Source organism: Lytechinus pictus, chromosome 7 (assembly GCF_037042905.1).
Source record: "Lytechinus pictus isolate F3 Inbred chromosome 7, Lp3.0, whole genome shotgun sequence".
Classification (NCBI taxonomy): domain Eukaryota; kingdom Metazoa; phylum Echinodermata; class Echinoidea; order Temnopleuroida; family Toxopneustidae; genus Lytechinus; species Lytechinus pictus.
The window spans coordinates 9,039,601-9,064,071 of NC_087251.1; the positions used below are offsets into that span (position 1 = coordinate 9,039,601).

The window sequence follows — 24,471 nt, forward strand, 5'->3', positions numbered from 1 at the left end:
AATAGAGAAAAGCGAAATGTTAATCTTGACAAAAATAATACCAATTTGGGAAAACAATCAATTTCATTTTCTGGTCCTACTTTATGGAATCTTCTGCCAAGTAATGTTAGAAACACCCCCAGTCGTAAGATATTTAGCAAATCGTTAAAATTAATGCTACTGGAAGATTATAATTAATTAGGTATGGTAAAATACTGCCTGAAAACAATAATTCTATATAAAGATTTTGTGAATAATTAAGATATTTTTTTCTTGTAAATAGTGTAAATATGTTCATTGAAAATGATCGAAATTTTCTGCAACAGTATAAGTAGAATTAGTATTGATTTTGATGTACAATATTGAGATTTAGTTAGATTTATTGTTTAAACTATGATAATGACATTATTTGGGGCTAACCTCGATTAGCATCTTGCTATTATGTTAGCTCCAATTACCAAATGTTTTGTTTATATGTGATGTACTATTCCTTTTAATTGTACCTGACAGTGATATTTGGTAATAAATTCAATTCAATCATTCAAATTTTTTGATTTTTGTTTACCTTGTGAAAGGGCGGTGAATGAATTTGTAAACAAAGATAGCTCTCTCAGACATGCCAACCGTTCCCTTTTTAGAGTATTTATTCCTCTTTTTGCTATAAATACACCAATACTTATTTTGTATGATTTGTTACTTTTTTGTTAAATTTCTGATAATGGAGTATGTATTATACACAGCATGCGACACTAGCGCCGATCCAACAGTCCCAGACCGGTAAAAATCTCTGTCGGACCAGTTACTTGTTGCATGAAAAGAACAAGTAAATTCTCGCCTACGAGCACATGTTTAAAAGGGTGAATTATCAAGTTTTCAAGTTAAGTCATCTCACATGTTTTTCACCGATCTCACTACAACAGGCTGGCGATTGTTACGTTGAGACAATTTTTTTTTTAAATACTCTTTTTTGTCAAAAAATACTTTTTCCCCCTTATAAGAATACTTATTGTGGTTGTAGAAGGTTGGCAGGTCTGCTCTCTACGAGGTAGGGAAAAGCCGTTGCCCCCAAGCAACAAAGACCGATCTTGTTTTATTGTAAATCAAACGAAGAAGAAATTGTTACATTTTCATTTCTTTTCATACATGATTAATATTTGGGTTGTCTCCCCAAGCGCTCTTTCATGTCTTTATTTCTATGAAAATATGTGTACCAACCAAACAATGATGTTGAAATAAATAATAATACTACTAATAAAAAAAGAACCCTGCAAGATATAAAGTGTTTCTGTCAAATACACTTTTTAAAGTAGGAAGACTGAATAATGCAAGTGAATAAATATACGTCCATTGCCTACATGTACAATCACTTTTATTTTTTGTCAGTCATTTTGATATTTTATGAGCACAAGTATTACCAACAACTATCCGCGAAGTATCATGATCTTGTATATTATGCATCCCGATATGTAGAGAAAGCTAATAGCGATGTATGTTTGTTTTGTGTCAGGTGATGCTTTTCTAGCCTTATGGAAGGTGACTAGAGCAAACATGGATCACATCCTAACACGTGTCATCAAGTGTGGTCTTCGTATCCAGGATAGATGTGATAACTGGGACACGGAGGTTGGCGTCAAACTCAGAGTAAAGATAGGTAAATAAAGAATCATTCAAAAATACCACCAATTGCCCAATTGTATATATGTAAACATAAAAATCATTGTAAGTTTTACATTTAATTCACCAAGGGGAAAACCCCCATCTTTTGTATTTTGCAATATGTGATTCTGGTCTACACTGAAGACAGAGAATTTGCGTTTAGCTATTGAGAGCAGAAGTCAATGATTTTGCTTCGGATGACTTTCTGATTTTCTTAGTTTCGCTCGCTTTTCATCAGTGTTCATGTTTCTTTCCGTACGCCGTGTGCATTGCTGGCTTAAACCATATCAATATGCTTTTTCCCCTTTTCGACACTTTCCTTCCTGTAGTCCATTCTCTGTTTCATTTAATTATTCTTGACATAATTTCACCTGTCCCTTTGTCATGTTGAATAGCTCTGTCCATCGGACCTGTCAGAGTCACGACCATTGGCAATGAAGGATGCATACACTTTGTCCTGAGTGGTCCAGCAGTACTCGAGGCAAACATTGCTGAAAAGTTTGCTCTATCAGGCGATGTCATCCTCTCTCCAAAAGTTTGGGCCTACTGCCCTGACCATGATCTTATCGATCATACCTTCAAATCAGATGACAAACACATTGCGGTAATCACGTCAATTAACTTATATTTTAAGTATTGCATGAGGAACACTAAGACTTCATATGAACATTTCCTCCTCAGACAAACCTCGGAGACAAAGATCGAGAGATAAAATATAACGATCTTAAAGAGCTTCAGACTTGAAGCTACATGAAATTAAGATTCATGTGAATTGTATGACAATATACACCATTAATACAATGACAGTACGTGCCGAATGCTCAACATGATTCCCATTGGAAAAAAAAACAATATGTGCAAATTTAAAAAAAATGTATAACTTGGATTAATTGCATGCAGAGCGAGACAATAAAGGAAATGTATTATAATATAATGCTAGCACTATCACCATGGTGCCCTTTGATAAACTGCCACTGGCTTTAATACATTAAGCAATGTGAAATAATATTTAGCTCCCAATTGATATTATCTGTGGACCAGGTGACAGCGTATCATCGTCGTAAATCCATTGAACCTGGTAAAGGTACGAAAGCATCTTCAAGTCTTCCAGCCAATCAACGTCAGCGTGGGGCGGGAGGTAAAGTCCCTCTAAGAGGTGCGTATGGGAAAATTAATAAATTTACATATATATTTCTCTGCTACTGACTGCATTTTACCAATGTTAGAATTAATATTATTAATCAATATTATTTCTACAATTCCATGACTGCATGTTTCGCTCTTTTTGTAAATTACAAAAAAAAATCTTTTAAAAATATAATGATGATACATTCATAAGACTTTAAACATGGGCTAAAGCCTAATGCAAAGTATACGAGATGGATGTAGGATAGCGCTATCAAACTATTACACCAAAGAAACTTGATATAGAAAATGAGTTAACTTTCTGGTACTCGGTACCCAAAAGCAATATATAAAGGCTTGGTCACACCGCCCGAACTTTGTTGGAGTGTTCCCCGAACGGTAGGGAGAGGGGGCCGAATTTCGACAACGCTCGTCACCGCGCACAAAATGGGAACAAAGATCGAAAATACGGGCATTGCCTTAGCGTTCACCACTGAAGCCGGCGTTGCTTTAGCGTTGGTTTGGCGGTGACGCGTGCGTTGATAGAGCGGCATTCTGCGCATGCGGCCGTTAGCTCAGCGGGGATTTAAAGTTGGTTTAGCGGCATACCGCTTTTGACTACAGAGCTGAGCGGATCGCTTTGATAGAAGTTCTGATATCCAAATGGGCTCCTGGTCCATTTCTCCCCGTATTTATAGCCAAATGCTGGCCCCGCTCCGACACCTCCATACCAACGCCAAACCAAAGTTCATCACCGCAATGGATCGCTTCTTCAACGCCCGACACCGTTCCACGAATGCCGTGTCCGCTCGTAAAACACAACTGCTTTAACAAAGTTTGTGCGACGTTTAATCACCGCCGGGCAAAGCTGGCGAAGTAGCGGTGGTCCAGCGTTCAAGATTTCTGCGTTGGCGTAGCGGACCCAAGCGTCCACGAACTTGCGTCTAGCGGTGCCAAACTTTGACTGGGCGTTGTTGGAGCGGTGGTGAACTTTGCCGGAGCGGACAATTGCCCGCTCCTCACCGCTTGCAATATTTGTGCAGCTCGAAACTTTCGGAGCGGTAGGAGGGACCATCAGCGGCTGCCGAGCGTATACGGCTTTGCCTTAACGGGGGCCAACTTCTTTTAAAACGGTGGTGAACAGTAACGAGCGGTGACTAATTTTTTCACCGCTCCAGGAACGCTCCAACAAAGTCCTAGCGGTGTGACCAGGCCTCAAGAGCATAAGAAAGCCCACGTCAAATGGTTGAAATTATTTTGCATTTTGAATCAGATGAGAGATTTACAGGATGGAGGCGACTATCAACTGGAGCTTATCTTCTACAGAACCAGGCTGCCAATGCTCGTATGGGAGTTCCCAAACCTTCAATGACGGGTGCTATGTATGGTGATGCTGATATCACTGATTCAGCAGTTGAACAAGACGCTCGTGGTAGACGTAAGTTTAGCGAAAATTGTATTTATGTTTGTAGAATGAAAGTTTCGCAAAGGTCATCAAATCAATAATCTTGTTATCATATACCACACGATGAGAGTCTAATAAGGTGAGAAAATTTACGGTGTCAATAGGCACATTAAAAAGGTTTACCAGTGCCCGTATCAGTGAATTTTCGGTTAATAGTCCTAGTCTTGTGAGATGTGATTAGTTTATAATATTCCTGTGCAAAGTATATGCCTGTTTCTAATTGTTGTTCTATTGTTGTGTTAAAATATAAAAAGTTATGTGATTAGTGTTAAAATGATTTTGTATACTATATAGTATATGGCAAGAGAATAAAAGCCTAAAATGTTTACCTGAATCTGTGTTTTCGGCAAATACGACCTTGGCGGAATTTCAAAATTAGTTCACTTTCCCCTACTATACTTCTTCACAGAGAGACCAGCCGTGTTTGTTTCACCGACAGATGACGAGAAAGCTCGTTTGCGGAAGTACATTATCAAGCCCGTTCTTCAGAAGGTAGGCTTGATATAGGAAAAGTAAAGAAATATACAACCATTGGAAAATAATGAAACAAACAAGATTGAGATATTTGGTAAACCTTCATTCATATCTATAAGATGATGTTCGTTTTTGTACTGAAAATTAGATGTTCTTTAAAATAAACTGTGATGCAATATTTTCTAATTTCAAGTTAACGATTCATCAAGACAACCTGTAACTCTGTTTCGTTTTACACTTTACAAAAGCTAAACAATTCTATGCTTTGTCAAACATACATGTATGATGTTGATTCTAAATATAGATTGACGATGACATGCCCCTTGAGTACTTATCAGAGATGCGTCAAGTTTCTGTGGTATTCATCAACCTTATCTTTAAAAGTGGCGCCGACATTGATGAAAGTGACAGTCTTCAAGATGCTTTCAACGTCATATACGATAGTATGCTTGCCTTTGAAGGTATAGTCTTTGGTCTCGCCTCCCTCTCTTGGCTTTTAGTTTGGGTGGTATGAATCTCATACAATATCAGTGTATGATATAAAATGTCAATCATTTGATACTACTTCTTAATGCAAAATCATTCTAGTGGGCGCAAGTCTTTTTTTTTCCTCACTTATATGCTTTTCACACTGCACTTTTTTTACCTTAACTCCGGGAAACTGGTGGGGCTTAGCCCCACCAATTTCCCGGGGTTAAGCTTAGCCCACTTCGTTTTCACACTACGTTTTAGCAAAGTGGGCTAGCACGGTAAATAGTACGGTACTATCTGGCCCTGCAAAAAAGCAGGGTTAGCCGGCTTATTGTGGTGCTAGCACCACAATTGCGGTGCTTAGAGATGCAGTGTGAAACGAAAGGAAAAGTGGGGCTAAGCAATAGCCAATCACAGAAGTCGAAATTGCACGTTAATCACGCTCTGTATGGTAAAATCATCAATATTCATGAGCTGTGGGATAGTCCGGGGTTAAAGGCGTTAACCCCGGCTAAGCAGATAGTATGGGGTTAAGAAAGACAGTGTGAATCCAAAAAAAAATAGTATGGGGTTAAGGATAGTACGGGATTAAGGAAATGCAATGTGGTATGAATCTCATACAATATCAGTGTATGATATAAAATGTCAATCATTTGATACTACTTCTTAATGCAAAATCATTCGAGTGGGCGCAAGTCTTTTTTTTCCTCACTTATATGCTTTTCACACTGCACTTTTTTACCTTAACTCCGGGAAACTGGTGGGGCTTAGCCCCACCAATTTCCCGGGGTTAAGCTTAGCCCACTTCGTTTTCACACTACGTTTTAGCAAAGTGGGCTAGCACGGTAAATAGTACGGTACTATCTGGCCCTGCAAAAAAGCAGGGTTAGCCGGCTTATTGTGGTGCTAGCACCACAATTGCGGTGCTTAGAGATGCAGTGTGAAACGAAAGGAAAAGTGGGGCTAAGCAATAGCCAATCACAGAAGTCGAAATTGCACGTTAATCACGCTCTGTATGGTAAAATCATCAATATTCATGAGCTGTGGGATAGTCCGGGGTTAAAGGCGTTAACCCCGGCTAAGCAGATAGTATGTGGTTAAGAAAGACAGTGTGAATCCAAAAAAAAATAGTATGGGGTTAAGGATAGTACGGGATTAAGGAAATGCAATGTGAAAAGTATTTATGAGACGCAGTGTGAAACGAAACTGGGCTAAGGAAAAGTGGGGCTAAGCAATAGCCAATCAGAGAAGTCAAATTGCACGTTAATCATGCTCTGTATGGTAAAATCATCAATATTCATGAGCTGTGGGATAGTCCGGGGTTAAGGCTTTAACCCCGGCTAAGCAGATAGTATGGGGTTAAGAAAGACAGTGTGAATAAAAAAAAGATAGTATGGGGTTAAGGATAATCCGGGGTTAAGGATAGTTTGGGGTTAAGGAAATGCAATGTGAAAAGCATATTATTGGCACTTCTGTGTATTTTTTTCCCACATACTGTACATGTATAATTATGGTTCCTATAATTGCATGCTCTTGTTATATTGTGTTTTTTTAATGTAATTTTTATGTATGCCTATTCTATGAAAATATGTGCTTTGGCTTTTCAGCCGCTATTGATTTTTCTTGTGATAAACCATCTATATTGTATTTTTATTCCACTCTATCTCAGCTCTCCTCTTTGAATAACTTTGTTCTTCCTTCAATTTTTGTTTCAGGTTGTCTTAATAAAGTCTTCATGTTTGATAAGGTAAGGTATGGAAGCATCTATGAAATGAAATTAAATAAAAGTATTATGATGTGAAAGTAATGCCTGCTATAGTCTGACTATTCGAGATTGTAACATTTTCAATACAGAACTCTCATTTTTTATAAAATGGATATTGAAGTAGTTGTCAAGAAATAAAATGCGGTATAATTTTTTCCCCTCTGGAATAGTAATCGTTGCCACCAGTTCTCGTACCTTTTGAACAGGATGAAATGCGAGCAAAGCTCATCTTTACATGTACCTACAATGTGATGAATAATATAAAGTAATCTAATTAGGTCGCGAGGCACATTAATGATCTGCGCATCATTCTATTTCCAAATTAGCTGGATCAATGCCGGAATCTCATTTTTCTTTGAAAAGAGTGAATTACATAATATTTTCTATATCTCTCTGGCGCTATATCCTTTAAGAAATTTTCCACAATCAAATTTTAAAAAGTAATTTATCAAGGCCTCAATCAAAGAAGTATCTTAATTCAATGAGTTACAAATTAGTAAAACTGCACGCCTCTTTAGCCTTCCATTTATACTTCGACACACCTCATTTTTTTAATGTTCACTTTTGATTCTAAGCGCACATACGTGCATATACATGTGTTTGTGTGCATTTATATATATATATATATATATATATATATATATATATGCCCTGGAATCATGTTGGTAATATTATAATTTCACTAACAAATTGAACTAGACTTTAAAAGAAAATGGAGCTTATTTTGATTAGTTTAAGCCTGCATTCTATTGTTACCTATCGTGATTCTTTTATTCTTTAGATGCCAAGCGCACTAACTCTTAATTTATTTATATAACAAATGAAATCCACCCAATGCTTTTGCCAGTCAAGTCTTCGATCCTTTGTCTTCATCAGGGCCCCGTCTTACAAAGAGTTACGATTGATCCAGTCAGCCGTAACTCTATTGAAATCCATCAGTGTCATAATTTTTTCTACAGGAAATTTGCAAAATGTCCTTTTTAAACAAAGGAGAACACACCAAATTGTCAAGAAATTAATGAATTTATGGATATACATTCATATCTAGAAAATTTCTTGAACAAACATGCATTTTATATGTTGACTTTGCTGGCTTTCCATAGTTGCTATTGATCAAATCAGTCACAACTCTTTGTAAGACGGGCCCCAGGAGTAAATGACAATGATCAAATCAATCACAATTCGAGGGTGCATCCACAGACAGACGTCGATATGATAACTGGCTGAAGATGTGCCCTCTGATTATGATTCATCTGATCAAATTTGAGGCTTTTAATAAAGATTTGATTTGAAAAATTACTTTATCACTGAAAACTGAATTATATATTTATATAAAAAGATTTGATTGGCAAAAGCATTTACTGGATTTGTTTTGTTTTGTATAGATATACTTGTATATATGACCCGTTTACTAAAAGTTGTTACAATAAACAATTTGAAGAACAGATTAAAGCCATTGAAATCATTCATTTTAATTTGTAGCTGATATTAAACTTGTCATAAAAATTTTCACTTGTTATTATAACAAGTCTTTATGAAACAAGACCCTGAATGACCACAAAGTTTTAGCTAATAATCGACCGTCATTCATCTGAAATTTTGCCCTTCGATGGAATCATATTATTATAATAATCATTGAGTCTGAATCAAAATAATTCAATAGACAGCCGGAAAAGGAAAAATCAAAAATGAAATAAATAGAAACATATCTTTATATTATAGGGGTGCACATTCTTAGCCATCTTTGGTCTACCAGGCTACAAACATGAAGATGATTGCGCTCGTGCTCTAAGATGTTCTTATCGTATGATTGAACTTTTGAAAGGAACAAACAACATCATGTGAGTATATAACATGTATAATAAGCCTTAAAAACTACTGCTAAGATGATTTGAATTGTCTTTAATACGTGTACTACCTGTAAAGATTATTTATTTTATATTATGACCTCGTTATATTTTCATCTATTCTTGAGGATCTATGTTCAGTCGTTATGGATGTGCATACTGTGATCTCTTGCTATCTTTCATGTTTATTTTCAAAACTAAAAAAAAAAAAAAAAAAAAATCGAAATTAATTTTTTTGTGTGTGTGAACGCGAAGAAAAAAAAATGTTATCTTTTTATTAACAATTATGAACATTGACTAAAGGTGATTCATGTGTTATTTCATCATTGAAATTATTTTCTCCCGTTTTATACATGTCATTAAAAAAGTATACTTTTTCTGAAATACTTCGCGAGATCAAAGGGGGAAACCCCCTATTGCGTAATGTTACAACCACATCTGAATCCTTCGTAAAGCTAAATTAAGAGCCATTTCTCACTTACAAGAGTGTTATAAAACAATCCTGAATGTATATAAACAATACCCTTGCAGACAGTGACGAGATTCATGGACATTTGAAGGTTCCATGACTCATGCGTGCAGACAGAAGAAGCTAATACAAAGATTAAGTGGTCATTATATTCTCATTGAGACATAAAATTCGATAGTGACAAATTTTGGCGGCAGACTCTGTGAAAAGAATTAAGGTACCTCCCGATCAGTGATGCCAACGGAAAAAAACCCAAGTGTGCCACATATGTGCATAATTCACAGCAATCTACTATGCACATATGAGGTATTATTTATATTGTGAGTTATAGTGTAGAGGGGATAGGTCCCCGGACAATAAATCCACGATTGTATATCGGTTACAAATCTCACCCTGGCATAGATGATATTTGGTAGATGACGATAGGGCATACTTCTTCCTGATGACGGCTTAATTTGAATGGATAGAGCGAAACCATACAAGCAAGACGCGGAAGTTTTTCTCAAATGCGAGTACAATATAATGTTTCCGTATTTTGCACTATTTTTGTAAAACGTTTATAATACAAACGAGCGACACTCAATAAGTTGATAGTGTCATAAGCTCGGTTTCTTGTTTAAATTATAGCATGAAACATTAATGTACCAGGAACAATGTTTGCTATTCAAAATCAAGCTAAAAACGTGTCCAGATAAGAGAGGTCGGACTGTATGTATAATATTATCTTAGAGCAGAAAGTTAAGTTCCTTAACTTGATATAATAAAGTGTTATTTTTTCCTCTACAGTGCGTCCCAAAAAAACTATACACTTTTGAAATGGCTGCCAAATAAAAAATATATCACTTTTGGGGAAAACACATATATATATGGAAGCCAATAAAGTCAACTTTCAAATGACACCAAAAAGTTGGAAAACTTTTCATGCTTGAGCGAGCACTGCCCATTGAAACAAAGGGTATGAAAATTAGGGTGGGCAGGAATTAGCCTTCCAATTTCTTTCGGTGTTTGAGATGCGATTCCCTGGGAACTTGCAAAGTTGAGGATGTTTTGATAAATCAATGATCAAGCATTATCAATTTAGGTTTTTAGAGCAAATTTCAAGTATTATTAAATTGAAATTAATGCATGAGTGACCATGAAATACAATTTTTCACTTTTTAAGTGGATCTCAGCAATGTGTTCATGGAAGTCAGAATAGGGATAGGACTTAGGTGGGGGAAGTAGGTTGACGGGATATGGGTCAACAGAACACTTAACCCCCCCCCCCTCTCTCTCTCTCTCTACCCCTTTCACCCCTCCTGAGAGACTAGCCTTTGCTAGGGTGAGCAGGAATTAACCTTAATTCCAGTTTTTTCTAGAGGTGAGTCCTTTGGAACTTGCAAAGTTAAGGGTGTTATGTTAAATTATTGATAAATTGAGATCAGTTTTGGTTTCTTAAGCAAATTTCACGAGTTACTAAATTGAAATGTAATGCATGAGTAAACAGGAATTGTAATTTTAGTGTAGCATTTTTAGTTTATTATGTGGATCTTAGCAAGTGTGCTTGTGAGAGTCAGAGTAATGTGATGGTACCTGTTACACGCAAGGGGGTGAGATACGGTAAGACTGGGTTAAAGGGGCATTATTCTTTGTGTTCTCTTACAAATTACATGTCACGTACTCACCCCCGCCCTCCACCCCCTTTCTTTCTCTTGGTTGGTATTTAAAACTTAAAATGCCAAGTGACTGATGGTTGATGGGTCTTTCTTTTCCATTGAATGATTATTAAGAACTTGACTAATTATTATGATGATTTATGAAATGATTTATTGAAAAAGCTGAATGTTTGATTGATAATTTATTGAAAAAGGTGAATATTTGATTGATCACATTGATTGAGTTGATTTACTAACAGATTGTTGATTGAATGATTGATAGATAAAAGTTGATGATCTAATTTTCAGAATTTATTATCAAATTGACAGTCCGCTCTGCACTTAATGCGTACATCTAATAGCAATCAGTCTCAATCTCAACAGGAGGGGGGGGGGGCAGACCTGTAGGAGGGAGGCTAAACGTTCTGTTGACCCTTTTCCAATCAGCTTACTTCACCCACTGAAGTCATTTCTTACCCCTATTCTCCTGACTCCAATGAACACACTGCTGAGACCCACATTGTAAAGTTAAAATGCTTCACTAAAGATTGCAATTGACGCTCACTCATGCATGGAATTTCAATTTGATGATTCATGAAATTAGCTCTAACAATTTAAATTGATAATGAATGACCATTAATTCATCAGAACACCCTCAAGTTTGCAAGTTCCAAGGGACTCGCCACTCAAAAACTGAAAGAAACCGAAAGGCGAATTCCTGCCCACCTTAATTTTCATACCCTTTGCAAGCATGAATAGTTTTCCAACATTTGGTGTCATTTGAAAGATGACTTTATTGGCTTTCCATATATATAAGTCTTCCCCCCAAAAGTGATATACTTTTTATTTGGCAGCCATTTCAAAAGTGTATAGTTTTTTTTTTTTTTTTGGGGGGGCGCACTGTACAGTGCGTATCAAAAAATCGGGAAAGTTATGAAAATTCTATAAAAATTTTGTTTCAAATTATGATATCTATTTTTTGATGTAAATAGATGCTCTGAAATCTTATCTTTGAAATGCCATTAAAAAAAAAAATTGTTCATGCTTGAGCGAACACGGGATGTTTTTGTCGGGGGTTCAAAAAGAGGCTTGCGCCAAATGGCAGAAATTAGAAATTTGATGATCAGACTTCTAGCTAATCAGCAGACTTCCTCTTAACCTTTTCATTATCTTTGCCATGATCAAATTTCAATTACAAATTTATTTTATTTACTTGAATTATTTTGTTTTTTCATTTAAACTTCTTTTTCCTTTGAATTTTCCTTCATAAGTAAGAAAAGAAGACTTTTTGTCAACCCAAGCAAGAAGATTTGCACTATTAATTGGGAGAACTTGTAATTATTCAAATCCTTTTATTATCAAGGGTGTGAGAGTTCAGATTTTTATCTGATTTCATTTTTTTTTTCAGCTTAATTTCAGCTTATTTTTGGCTTTCCTCTGTGCAAAAAGTATGGGAGCCCTTTCTTTTTCAGACTTTTTCAACACTCTTCAGCCTTTTTCAGATCTTTTTATTTGTGACCACTCACACCCCTGTATTATGTGAAACGAATTATGTTATGGTACCTTTCAAAACATGAATCCTATTTTCAAGGGGTTATTGATTCCTTGACAAGTTAAATTATGTGCTTGACAGGACAAACAGGAAAGGGTTCATGTCTTCCAATGGCAATGGTGTATTGAGTCGATTTTGAAGGAGCTAGATATGGTAGATCGGATAAAATGTTCCACAGTTTTGAGCAAGCGAAGCGAGCAAGCAAAAATTTCCACTTTTTATTGTAATATCCAATTTTGTGATAGATTTTGACATAATATTCAGAAAATAAATCATTTTTCACTTTCTATCTTTCCTTTTATTTCCTTTCCACTTTTCTTGTTTTTATTGGGGGGGGGGGGAGGGAGTACCCCGAGCCCCCGCCTATATGTATGCCACTGTTCAAATGCACCATAACCTTTGTAGCACATAATGAAAGGATTTGAAATAAAATACACGCTCTCCCATACTTTGGTTGACATTTTATTATTGAAAAGAAACAACAACAGAACAGTTCAAGCAATAAACAGATTTGAAAATGAATTTTGACCGCATAATTCGAAAATAATGGCAAAGATAATGAAAAGGTTAAGAGGAAGTCTGCTGATTAGCACGAAGTCCAATCATCATATTTATCATTTTATGCCATTTTGGCGCAAGCCTCCTTATCAACCCCAGACAAAAATAATACGTGTTCACTCAAGCATGATCGAAACTATCTTTTTTAATGGCATTTGAAAGATAAGGCTTCAGAGCACCTATTAACACCAAATTATAGACATCATAACTTGAAACAAAAAAATTATAGACTCTTTAAATCTGTCCCGTTTTTTTCATACGAACTGTATAGTATCAAAACAATGGCACTTCGGATTGCTGATTTTTTTTTGTTTCCTATTTCGACGACATTTTCACTGTTTTACTTATTTATTATTCCCATTTCCTCTTCAAATATAATCGTTAAGGACCCCATTTAATCTGCGTTAAAGCAATTATCCCTGTCCCCTTCCGCTCCTTACCTAGGGTCCTTACCTTCAACTCGTAGCGAATCTTTTAACCTTTAAAGTCAGAAAGAAAGAAAGTTTGAGTAAAATGGTTGTCAGACGAGAAGCACCTGATGTGTTTCTATCGTCTCCTTTGATATTTCGCGAATGACTGACTCTGGATAACGTCACACAGTCAGAAGTGTGTTGCTCATATCAAGTATTTTTAGATTGAGCTTCAATCCTTTTCTATTTTTGTGGCATGATCATCGTCTTATTAAACTTGAACTGTTGAGCTTTTCTATTAAAAGAAGTTTTATATTTAGACATGCTCCAAATATAGTTATGGTTAATGGACTGCTTGTTATAAAAAGTGTGAATGTTTACATGGTATTAGCAAGCAGACAAAACCGCTAATTGTTTTGTATAGGTGTAATAATTGTCTTTAAAAAAATAGTTTCCAAACATGAAAGATTTCTTGAATGAGCATTTTGATTTAAGCAGGGAATTGATAACAATTCCCTGATTTAATTTTTTGTTTTAACTTTTTTTAATGTAATACTGTACATCGAGGTAGTACTCGAGGCTTTTGAGCTCGGCCTTATAGTTTTTTAGTTAAATAAAAAGAAAACACCCAATTCTTCAATAGATCAATCCACATGTACTCGATGAATTTCACACAATTTTATATGGTAGACTTTTCAATGTGCGAATTCTGTCAAGTTGATGCTGAAAATGAAGTTGAACATCATATAAAAAATGTTAGGTATAATGTAAAACTATATTAGAGGATGCATATTTCCCTATTTATTTCACCAATTTCACCTGTTTATATCAGAAATCAAATGATCTTTATATTGCCAGGATTATCATCACTGTATTTTTTTGTATAATTGGGATCAATGTTTTCTTCAAACTCAGAATAGTATTAAAACCGATTTATATTTTGTTTTCTTGATTTAAGCCAAGCATCAATTGGCGTCACAACAGGTGCTTCATTCTGTGGCGTAGTTGGTCATGTACATAGACATGAATACACAGGTATTATTTTTGCATGAAAATTGAAATATAATTTAGTTGATATGCCTTTTCATGTACTTTTGTATGAAAATAATTTCCAGCTTGTAGTTTTGAATTTTCATCTTATCCTATCAAACTATATAATTGTAAATAGGTAATTCGTAAATGTATATACATACCGTGGATATAGAGTAGATTTTCCGTAAGTTTATCATTTATGTAATCTATATGAATACGTTTTATTTTCTTTGTAATGCGGTCGGAACCTACTTGGTAAAGCTAGCTTTAAGAAGGAAATACTAGCCTATTTTTTCTATATCATAAAGACATTATCTTTAAAAGTATTACCTAATCAGTTAAGGATATTTACCCAAATTATTTAAAATCATAACTTATGGCTATTTAGTAATATAATGTAGACGTGCTAATCGAGGCTAATGATAGCTTCTCTTACGTAAGCAATGAACTTCTTTCACTACCCTCCAGTAATCGGACGTAAAGTGAACATGGCTGCACGATTAATGATGCACTACCCAAATAAGGTGTCATGTGACTCAGAAACATTCCATCATTGTAAACAACCTCGTGCTTTCTTCCATGAGCTTCCTCTTCGAGAGATGAAGGGTGTCAGTGATGCAGGTGTCATTCATGAGTACATCGAAGGCGATGAGTAAGGCATCAGTAGTACTCACAATTCATTCAATTCTTATTTCATTTATTTCTTTTTTTTGCCTGTCAATATTAAGCAAATTGAGATATCTCATATTCTTTTATCAACATTTCATAAGAACAGCATACTCGATAAAATTAAACAGAGAACTGACACATTAAAAAGATGCAATTTTATTTCGATGACGCAATCACCGTATGTAGGCTTACACGTACATGTAAGAATTCAGGCGCAATATTCTGGCTTTTTGAGATAATTCCTCGTATCTTGTAATTTATCGAACAAGCAGTTATGCAAGTAAATTCCATCTGAATGAAACATTTCATTCAATATGTTGATATTTCAGGCGCCGTGTCTCAACTGGTTTCAATGCCGTGTCAATACCAGAATACGAGTATCCTCTGCTCGGTAAGTGACCAGAAATGATATACAGTGCGTCCCACAAAAACAAAACCGAGATTTAGCGATGATTTATCATAACTTAATCATAAATACAATAGACAAATGACCTACCAATGTAAAGCTTAGAATCTCTTCTTTCATCTGAAATTATTTAGATTATTCCTCATTCACGTATGAGTGAGCAAAAACAATTTGAAGAAAGAATACCAAAAACTCATTTGGCGGGGGTATCTGAATTTCAAAAAGAAAATCACATGCATAGAAAGTTCAATATCTGCTCTTTTATTTGATACTTTAATCACAAAAATGGTCAAGAAGTAAAAAAGTTCTGTTCCCTCGAAACAATGCTTGTAATTCCATAATTTTGTTTTCACCGGCTTCCCACAAAAGCTACCGCACGGTTAACAAAAGACTTAATGCATGGCTGATCGTTAACAAAACGGAGTGTCGAGTTCTGGACGTTAGCCTGTAAAACCCCTTCATTTTATGAAATTATTGAAATTCAAGCCTTTTTTCAAATAACCAGAACTTTGTTATTTCTTAACAATTTTCTGTAATTGAGGTATCAAATTAAAGAGCACATTTTAAAAATATGGTTTTCTTTTTGAAACCCAGAAACAGCCCGCCAAGTGTCTTTTTGGTATATCCTCTTTTCAAATTGTTTTTGCTCAGTCATGCCTGAATGAGAAATAATCTAAGTAATTTTAGATGAAAGAGGAGATTCTGGTAGGTCATTTATCTATTGTATTTGTGATTAAGTTATGATAAATCTCGGTTCGTTTTTTTTTTGCGGGACGCACTGTATATCTTAAAGCATCACCCGGGTATCCCCCTTATTATTATACAAATAATGCACGTAAGCGCGTACATGCAGGGCAAATAATGAACGATGTGCGAGAAGTGCCAATGGATATACCACACCGAGGTCCGCGGGACCGGGTGGATGCGGTATATCCATTTGGCGAGTCGAGCACAGAGTTCATTATTTAGGTCCTCTATCCGGGTCCTCTATGCACAAGAATGCGTGTATTGTTTGTTTTATACAACCACCCCCCCCCCCTCACCCATGTAACTGAGTTGCCCCGAATGCTAAATTTGATCTAAATTCTAGATAATTCTAGATAATTCTAGAATTCGCAGTAATGATGATCCTGCACTCTGGCGTCAGAGTGCAGGATAGTGCTTCTGGTATGAGGTCAGAGTGCAGGATAGTGCATTTTGGATGCAATAGTGCAATTCGCTGAATAACATGTGATCGGATTTGGACCAATCAGATTACAGAACATTCTTGGGAGTTGCATAAAATATTCTGATTCATCTATTCATTTATGTGTGGGTTGGATCTATTTGCTGGGCCTGTATGATATTCCCTACTGCTTATCAGATGTTAAGGTTTAAGTTACTACTACTACTACTACTACTACTACTACTACTACTACTACTACTACTACTACTACTACTACTACTACTACTACTACTACTACTACTACTACTACTACTACTATTACTACTACTACTACTACTACTACTACTACTAATACTACTACTACTACTACTTCTACTACTACTACTACTTCTACTACTACTACTACTAATACTGCTATTATTACTACTACTACTCTACTACTACTTCTTCTTCTACTACTACTGCTACTTCTTCTACTACTACTACTACTACTACTTCTACTACTACTACTTCTACTACTACTACTACTAATACTGCTATTACTACTACTACTCTACTACTACTTCTTCTTCTACTACTACTACTGCTACTTCTTCTACTACTACTACTACTATTGCTACTACTTTTTACTGCTACTAGTCTACTACTTCTACCACCACCACCACCACTACGATGATGCTACTAATACTGCTACCAACATGAACGATATCAGCTGTATTTTTGATCCATTTTAGGTCGAGATAAAGAGATGGCCGTCTTTATGCGTGAGCTTGATCTTCTTCACCAGCAGAGAAAACGGGGCGATCATCGGCGGATCATTGTCTTCCAAGGTGACCCTGGAATCGGCAAGAGTCGTATGATGGATGCAGCTATCACGGCAGCTATCAAAGATGATTACACGTAAAATATAGTTAACCTAGCTTTGTTGTCGTATGCTTATCATTAGTGTATGCATGTTAGATAGTTATCTAAGGTAGATGATAAACTATACATTTACGGATATCCTTTGACGAAACGTTTAGTCCGTTTATGAAGTAGAGATTGGCATCTTTTATGGTTTAGTTCATTCCCATAACACATAATTTCACCACTAGACATCTCAAATTCACTCAATTCAAAACTTTAATCAATTATGCAAGGATGTCATACGTGTACTTCATTCCAATGTTTAATTCATTTATTAATTTCAGTGTTATGTTATTCATGAAGCATTAAAATTGTCTTTCTTATAAGTCCTGGGGCCCGTTGCAGAAAGAGTTGCAATCAAATGCAACTCTAAAAATCACGCGCAATATTATTTTCAACCAATCAACAGATGGAAAATAAGACGATCACTTTTGCGACTGTAGACCATCTCAGAAATTGGCCTTAAAATATTTTCTTCGTTACCATTATCGTCTGGTATCATAAACGTCGTCATCATCATTGTTATAATCATATTTTATTTTCCCGTTAATACTATAGTCCAGTCATAATTTATCTAAATATAAATCAATTATTGCGCACATGCATTTATTATGTATAATCATAAATCAATTGAATACGCGAGTGTAACTCATTATCTTCCAATAATTCTCATCACACAAACTACCTTATGATCTTTCTTTGTTATTGCCAGTGTTGTGCCACTAGCACTGACCTTGAATGATTCTGGTACTCCATACTACGTGGTCAAGCTCCTTATCGCCATCCTACTCGAGATGGAAGATTGTGCTAGTCATGTTGAAAGGGAGCACTCTGTCATTCAACATGTCAAAGAAGAGAAACTACGTGAGGATCTTTGTCTACTCAACGATCTCTTAGTTCTCAAGGTGAACTTTCATAAACATACATTGTACTATCTCTGAATATAACCTTTAATATCCATATTTATATTATAAATTTCATATATATTTAACCATAATTTCTGTAGCGGAGATAAGTTTGGGGAAAGAAACCACATTAATGCGCAAACCTATGTGTACATAGTTTGAAGTTAGACTGTAAGCTGAAAAAAAATTTGGTTATCGGTTATTTCACTCTGTCAAAATATTTCATGAATAAAGCCTTCATAAAAATAATTAAAATTGCTGCGTAATACAACATATTTCTTTTACACGTAAAAAGTGTTTCCTCAGTGCATTTTTTTTTTCATTTAAGGCTTTTGTTTTTATCTCATTTCATCCGGCAGTTCCCTACAAACCCACGATGCCTTCACATGACCAGTGAGCAACAGACAAAGGCATTGCACAGACTATTAGTACAGATCGTCAATCAGGTTAGTCAGATCATCAAAAAAGATATCACTTATAATGCGAACAGATGAAGAGAGCCTAAACTTTCATTAAACCGAAGAATACACAATTGTGTTAATTGACCCTCAAAACATGTCTATAAGCAAACTGAGTACACTTCGCACAGTAGTCACATTTAATACTTCATAATTTTTGCTGAGTTTATTCATTAATTTGAATGTACTTCGATAATTCGATTATGCCTTTCTTGTTGCAGTCTACCTCCGATCAGTCTGTCATATTCGCTATTGATGATGCGCATTATATCGACAACGAGTCCTGGGACTTCCTGTCTCACCTTGCCTCTAGCAACTCATCAGCAACTCTCTTACTCACCATGCGTCCTTTCTCAGATGTTCAGCTCTGTCCTACAGCTATGGCTATCCTTAATGATCAGAAGTGCTATCATATCAAGTTAGGACCGCTGAGTAAGAACTGTATGGCTGCCTTGGCTTGTCAACTCATGGATGTTGTCCAAGTGCCAGAAGAACTCGTCAAGTAATTCTCTTTCCTTTCGTCGTAATATTTTGGTTTAATTAGTTGAGTGTATGTTTGCAGATATTTGTTATTTTACTGACTTGAAAAAAAAATTGATGAAATATTTCTCTTTTACGAAACGCTTCCTTACAGTTGTATGGTTCTTCTTGTTTATAAATTCAATAACTAAATTCAAATACTAAGCATCACATTGAGGACCATGATATGCAGAACGCGGGAATGTATCACACTCACAGTATTACACTCAAATCCGGCGTGTTCTCTGACTTTTCAAATTTATCAGGATTCTTCAAGAGAAGAGTCACGGCATTGCTTCATGGTGTGAGCAGCTTATCCGTGAGATGTTCTCGAGTGACAAACTTCAGTTAGTACCTCGCCGCAGTCCTGAAGCTAATAAACTGGTCGGTCAGATCATGCCTGATCACTCTGTACTCCAGAAACGAAGAGAGAGTAGTAGCAGCAGCTATTCAGGAAGGCTTCCTAGAAGTCGAAGAGCAAGCGTCGATGAGGTAAACGTCGTTTCATTCTTGAAAAGCAAAATCACCCAAATGCCAAGATTGATTTGCATAGGCAAATAATTAATTTATTGAACATATTACAATAATGGTACATTATTTGTCTTTCAGAATACATTTTCTAAATCAGTTAGAGAAGAGTTGAAAAGAGATATGCATTTATCATATTAATCGCAGTTAAGTTGTCAATTATTAGCGGAGTTATTTATTGTCATACATACCATAATGATGAAAATACAAGAAGGGATTAGAACCATGATAATAATACATGTTCAAGAAAGGCTTTAGAAGAATGGGACCATACCATCGCGCATCTACGAGTTATTGTATCTGTTTATGACTACTCATATTTTCACGGAATGTTTTTATTTTTCATCCAGCCTGGACCCGTTGTTCAGCTTCCAGCCGAGAATATGAGGAGACTTCAACAGTTAGATCAGGGTATAGAGGAAGATCAAGGAGAGGCAGATACCAGTGTGGTGTGTATTGTCGCACCCGGTGTACAACTACAAGACCTTGAAATACCAGTCTCAATGAAAGGTTAGTACGTTCATGGAATTCTGCCTTAAACTAAAACCAAAATGTGATTTATTTGCCTTTGTTGTTTAAATATACTTGTTGATTCTAACAGATTTTCTTTAAAAGATTTTATATCTATAGAATAGTATTGATTAATAATTCATGACACTTTTTACTTCAAGAAAGAAATACTATTAAGTGGGCCTATTGGGTATTGTATCCGCCTCGCTCTCTTTCTCTTAAGTCTGTCTTGAAGTAAGATACAGTTAGAAGGTCTCGCCTCAATATTGCGTCTCCTTGTATATCAGGGAAAGTGTATTAATAATAAAAACTGTCAGCGATCCGGGGGGCACAGTGCCCCCACTTTTTGAAGCCCTGAATAGTGCCCTTTTTTACGCAAGAAAAATGCCCATTACGAACGTGTACTTTGCCCCTTTCACCCGAGAAGGACCCGTTTTATTTGTGAGCAAGTGCCCTTTGCCTTCTTGTAAGTGCCTTTTTCGAATCAGTGCCCTTTTTACCCAAGAAAAGTGCCCTTCACGAACGTGATCTGTACCCCTTTCACCTGAGAACGACCCCTTTTATGTCTTAACAAGTGCCCCTTTGAAACACGAAAACGATATTCTCAATTTTGCCTTCTTGTAAGTGCCCTTTTTTACCCAAGAAAAGTGCCCTTCACGAACGTGTTCTGTACCCCTTTCACCTGAGAACGACCCCTTTTATGTCTTAACAAGTGCCCCTTTGAAACACGAAAACGATATTCTCATTTTTGTCTCACCTGCATAGCAGAGTGAGACTATAGGCGCCGCTTTTCCGACGGCGACGGCGGCGGCGTCGTCAACACCAAATCTTAACCAAAGGTTAAGTTTTTGAAATGACAGCATAACTTAGAAAGTGTATGGACCAAGTTCATGAAACTTGACCATAGGGTTAATCAAGTATTACTGAACATCCTGCTTGAGTTTCAGGTCACATGATCAAGGTCAAAAGTCATTTAGGGTCAATAAACTTAGCCCATGTTGGGGAATCAACATCAAAATCTTAACCTAAGGTTAAGTTTTTGAAATGTCATCATAACTTAGAAAATATATAGACCTAGTTCATGAAACTTGAACGTAAGGTTGATTAGGTATTACTGAACATCCTGCTTGAGTTTCACGTCACATGACCAAGGTCAAAGGTCATTTAGGGTCAATGAACTTTGGTCAAATTGGGGGTATTTGTTGAATTGCCATCATAACTTTGAAAGTTTATTGGTCTTGTTCATAAAACTTGGACATAAGAGTAATCAAGTATCACTGAACATCCTGTGCGAATTTCAGGTCACATGACCAAGGTCAAAGGTCAATGAACTTTGGCCATAATGGGGGTATCTGTTGAATTATCATCATAACTCTGTAAGTATATTGGTCTAGTTCAAAACTTGGACATAAGAGTCATCAAGTATCACTGAACATCTCATGTGAGTTTCAGGTCACATGACCAAGATCAAAGGTCATTTAGTGTAGTATTGTATCATTATATGAATGGTATTTTTTGTGAATAATTATGTTATAGTAGTTTTCAAAGTCAGCACTGCTGCCATATTGACTCGCGTGATGCAGGTGAGACCACCAGAGGCATTCCACTTGTTGTCTAGCCCACCAGAGGTGAAGGCGAGACTTGGGGATCCAAATGTCGACTATGTCGTCCGTCCGTCACAAACATTATGACACATAACTCCGCAATCGTAAGTCACTTTTCAACCAAACTTGGATGGTATATGTACTTAGGGGACCTGCATGTTATGCTGCACTCAGAGGTCACATGTTAAAGGTCAAAGGTCATTTTCAGTTCAAAGTTAAGGTTTACGCGCAAGACTCTCTTATGACACATAACTCCGCAACTGTACGCCACTTTTCACCCGAACTTGGGTTGTAGGTACTGAGGAGACTCGCATGTCATGGCGCAATCAGAGGTTACATGGTAAGGTCAAAGGTCATTTTGAGGACAATGTTATGACACATAACTCTGCAACCGTAAGTCACTTTTAAACCAAACTTGGGTTCCTGGTGTACTTAGGAGACCTGCATCTTATTGTGTTTGGAGGTCACATGGTAAGGTCAAAGTTCATTTTGAGGTCAACATTAAAGTTTACATGCAAGACTCATATGACAAATGTTATTCCATCCCAGTTATTTCACAATGAAGTTTTGATACAATTCTGTTGCGTGCCCTCGCAAATCACGATATTTCTGGTTACTTTCATAAGTGGGCGAGACACAAAATCGTTTATGCCTTGTTAGATGTTACTACTTTTGAAGAAAAAAACTTGTAAGAATAATCCTACGTGCCTTAAGATTCATGAGTCATGTGAGTGGGGTGGATAAGCAGTGGCGTATAGATGGGAGGGGGGCTTGGGCGCTCTTGCCCCCCCCCCCCCCCCATTCTTCACTACTAAGGGAAAAAAGAGAAATGGAAAGAGAGAAGGGTAAAATATATTATTTTCTGAATATTATGTCCAAATCTATCACAAAATTGGATTTTCATATCTTAAATGTCTAAATTTTTGCTCGCTGGCTTCGCTCACTCGTAGCTTCTTTCAAATTTTATGTGATACTACATATCTAGCCCCTTCAACATTTTTGGCTCATTAGTCATTACACCACTGTAGATTTTTTTCCCTTGTTTTAAAATAGTGCCCTTTTCGAAAGAAAGGTGCCATTTTTCCCCTGTGCCCCCCCCCCCACTTTCAACTTCGCTCCGCCGCCCCTGTAATGAAAACTGTAATAAATTGAGATAAGTAAAAATACGAACTATATATCTTGTCATTTTGCCTTATCCTCAAGGGGGCGACTTCGGACGCAATTCTAGAAATACATTTTCCCTTAATGCTCCCCCCCGAACAATTTTTGGATGAAAATTATGAGACAGGGAGGTTTGTCTCACCTGCATAGCAGAGTGAGAGTGTATGCGCCGATTTTCCGACGGCGGCGGCGTCAACATCAAATCTTAACCGAAGGTTAAGTTTTCGAAATATCATCATAACTTTCAAAGTTTATGGATATAGTTCATGAATTGTGGACATAGAGGTAATCAAGTAAAGTCACATGATCAAGGTTAAATGTCATTTAGGGTAGTAGTATTGTATCATTATATGAATGGTGTTTTTGTGAATAATTATTTTATAGTTTTCAAAGTCAGCACTGCTGCTATATTGAGTCGCGTAATGCAGGTGAGATTGCCTGAGGCGCTCCACTTGTTTAATGGAGAGAAGCATGTGTACCTTTTTATAAAAGGGTTGTTCAAAGCATTCTCGATACGATACGCAAAAAAGTTGAATATTCGTATTGAAAAAAAAAGGAACAGTTTATATTCAAATATTATCTTAAAATCCAAAATTGCATGTTGAGAATATAATACACATTGTTGGTTCTATTGGGTACACCCACGATAACATCTACCCAAGTACCGTTTAAAAGTACATGAAAGTGGGAATTACCATGAACTCTTAAAAATGATTTTTTGATTCTTGAATCAGGTATCATCGTGTCTCGTATTGATCGCATGAAACCCACTCAGCAACTCATCGTCAAATGCGCCTCAGTACTCGGCATGACATTCTCTCGTCGGATGCTGGAAGCCATCTTACCTCATAACACCATATGGCGAAAGGCAATCCTACGTAAAGCTATCCATGCACTAATGTTGGCAGGAATCTTTGAGTGTGCTATGTACTTCCACGATACTCACCATACCTCAAAGATGAGAAGCATGCTATGTGCAGTGGTTTCGTAAGTATATAATAACTTACTTTTTCGTGCTAAATAATGAAAAAGATTATTCACAATGCACTCTCATTTTTATATATTAATTTTTCCTTCTAGTTGCCCATCTTTCCTATTGTAAATTATTTGACCCATTATTCAATCAAGGACAATAGAATAAGGGACATTACTCATCTATTTAATAATCGTGATCATGCAATAATCCTCAAACTGAGAGAAATG

The 24,471-nt window shown here is 36.3% G+C and overlaps 1 protein-coding gene across 1 annotated transcript in view; it reads left to right on the forward strand.

Moving 5' to 3' along the window:
- Positions 1-24,471, forward strand: part of LOC129265548 (adenylate cyclase type 10-like) — a 62,605-nt gene that overhangs the window by 15,421 nt on the left and 22,713 nt on the right. Inside the window, exons 4-21 of the mRNA XM_064101868.1 lie at positions 1,487-1,630; positions 2,031-2,239; positions 2,677-2,791; positions 4,034-4,198; positions 4,635-4,717; positions 5,004-5,160; positions 6,886-6,917; positions 8,658-8,776; positions 14,364-14,440; positions 14,906-15,089; positions 15,436-15,497; positions 17,412-17,577; positions 18,296-18,488; positions 18,848-18,934; positions 19,168-19,448; positions 19,732-19,957; positions 20,344-20,503; positions 24,003-24,255. Coding sequence (XP_063957938.1) covers positions 1,487-1,630; positions 2,031-2,239; positions 2,677-2,791; positions 4,034-4,198; positions 4,635-4,717; positions 5,004-5,160; positions 6,886-6,917; positions 8,658-8,776; positions 14,364-14,440; positions 14,906-15,089; positions 15,436-15,497; positions 17,412-17,577; positions 18,296-18,488; positions 18,848-18,934; positions 19,168-19,448; positions 19,732-19,957; positions 20,344-20,503; positions 24,003-24,255 — 2,713 coding nt within the window. The remainder of the gene's footprint in view (positions 1-1,486; positions 1,631-2,030; positions 2,240-2,676; positions 2,792-4,033; positions 4,199-4,634; positions 4,718-5,003; positions 5,161-6,885; positions 6,918-8,657; positions 8,777-14,363; positions 14,441-14,905; positions 15,090-15,435; positions 15,498-17,411; positions 17,578-18,295; positions 18,489-18,847; positions 18,935-19,167; positions 19,449-19,731; positions 19,958-20,343; positions 20,504-24,002; positions 24,256-24,471) is intronic.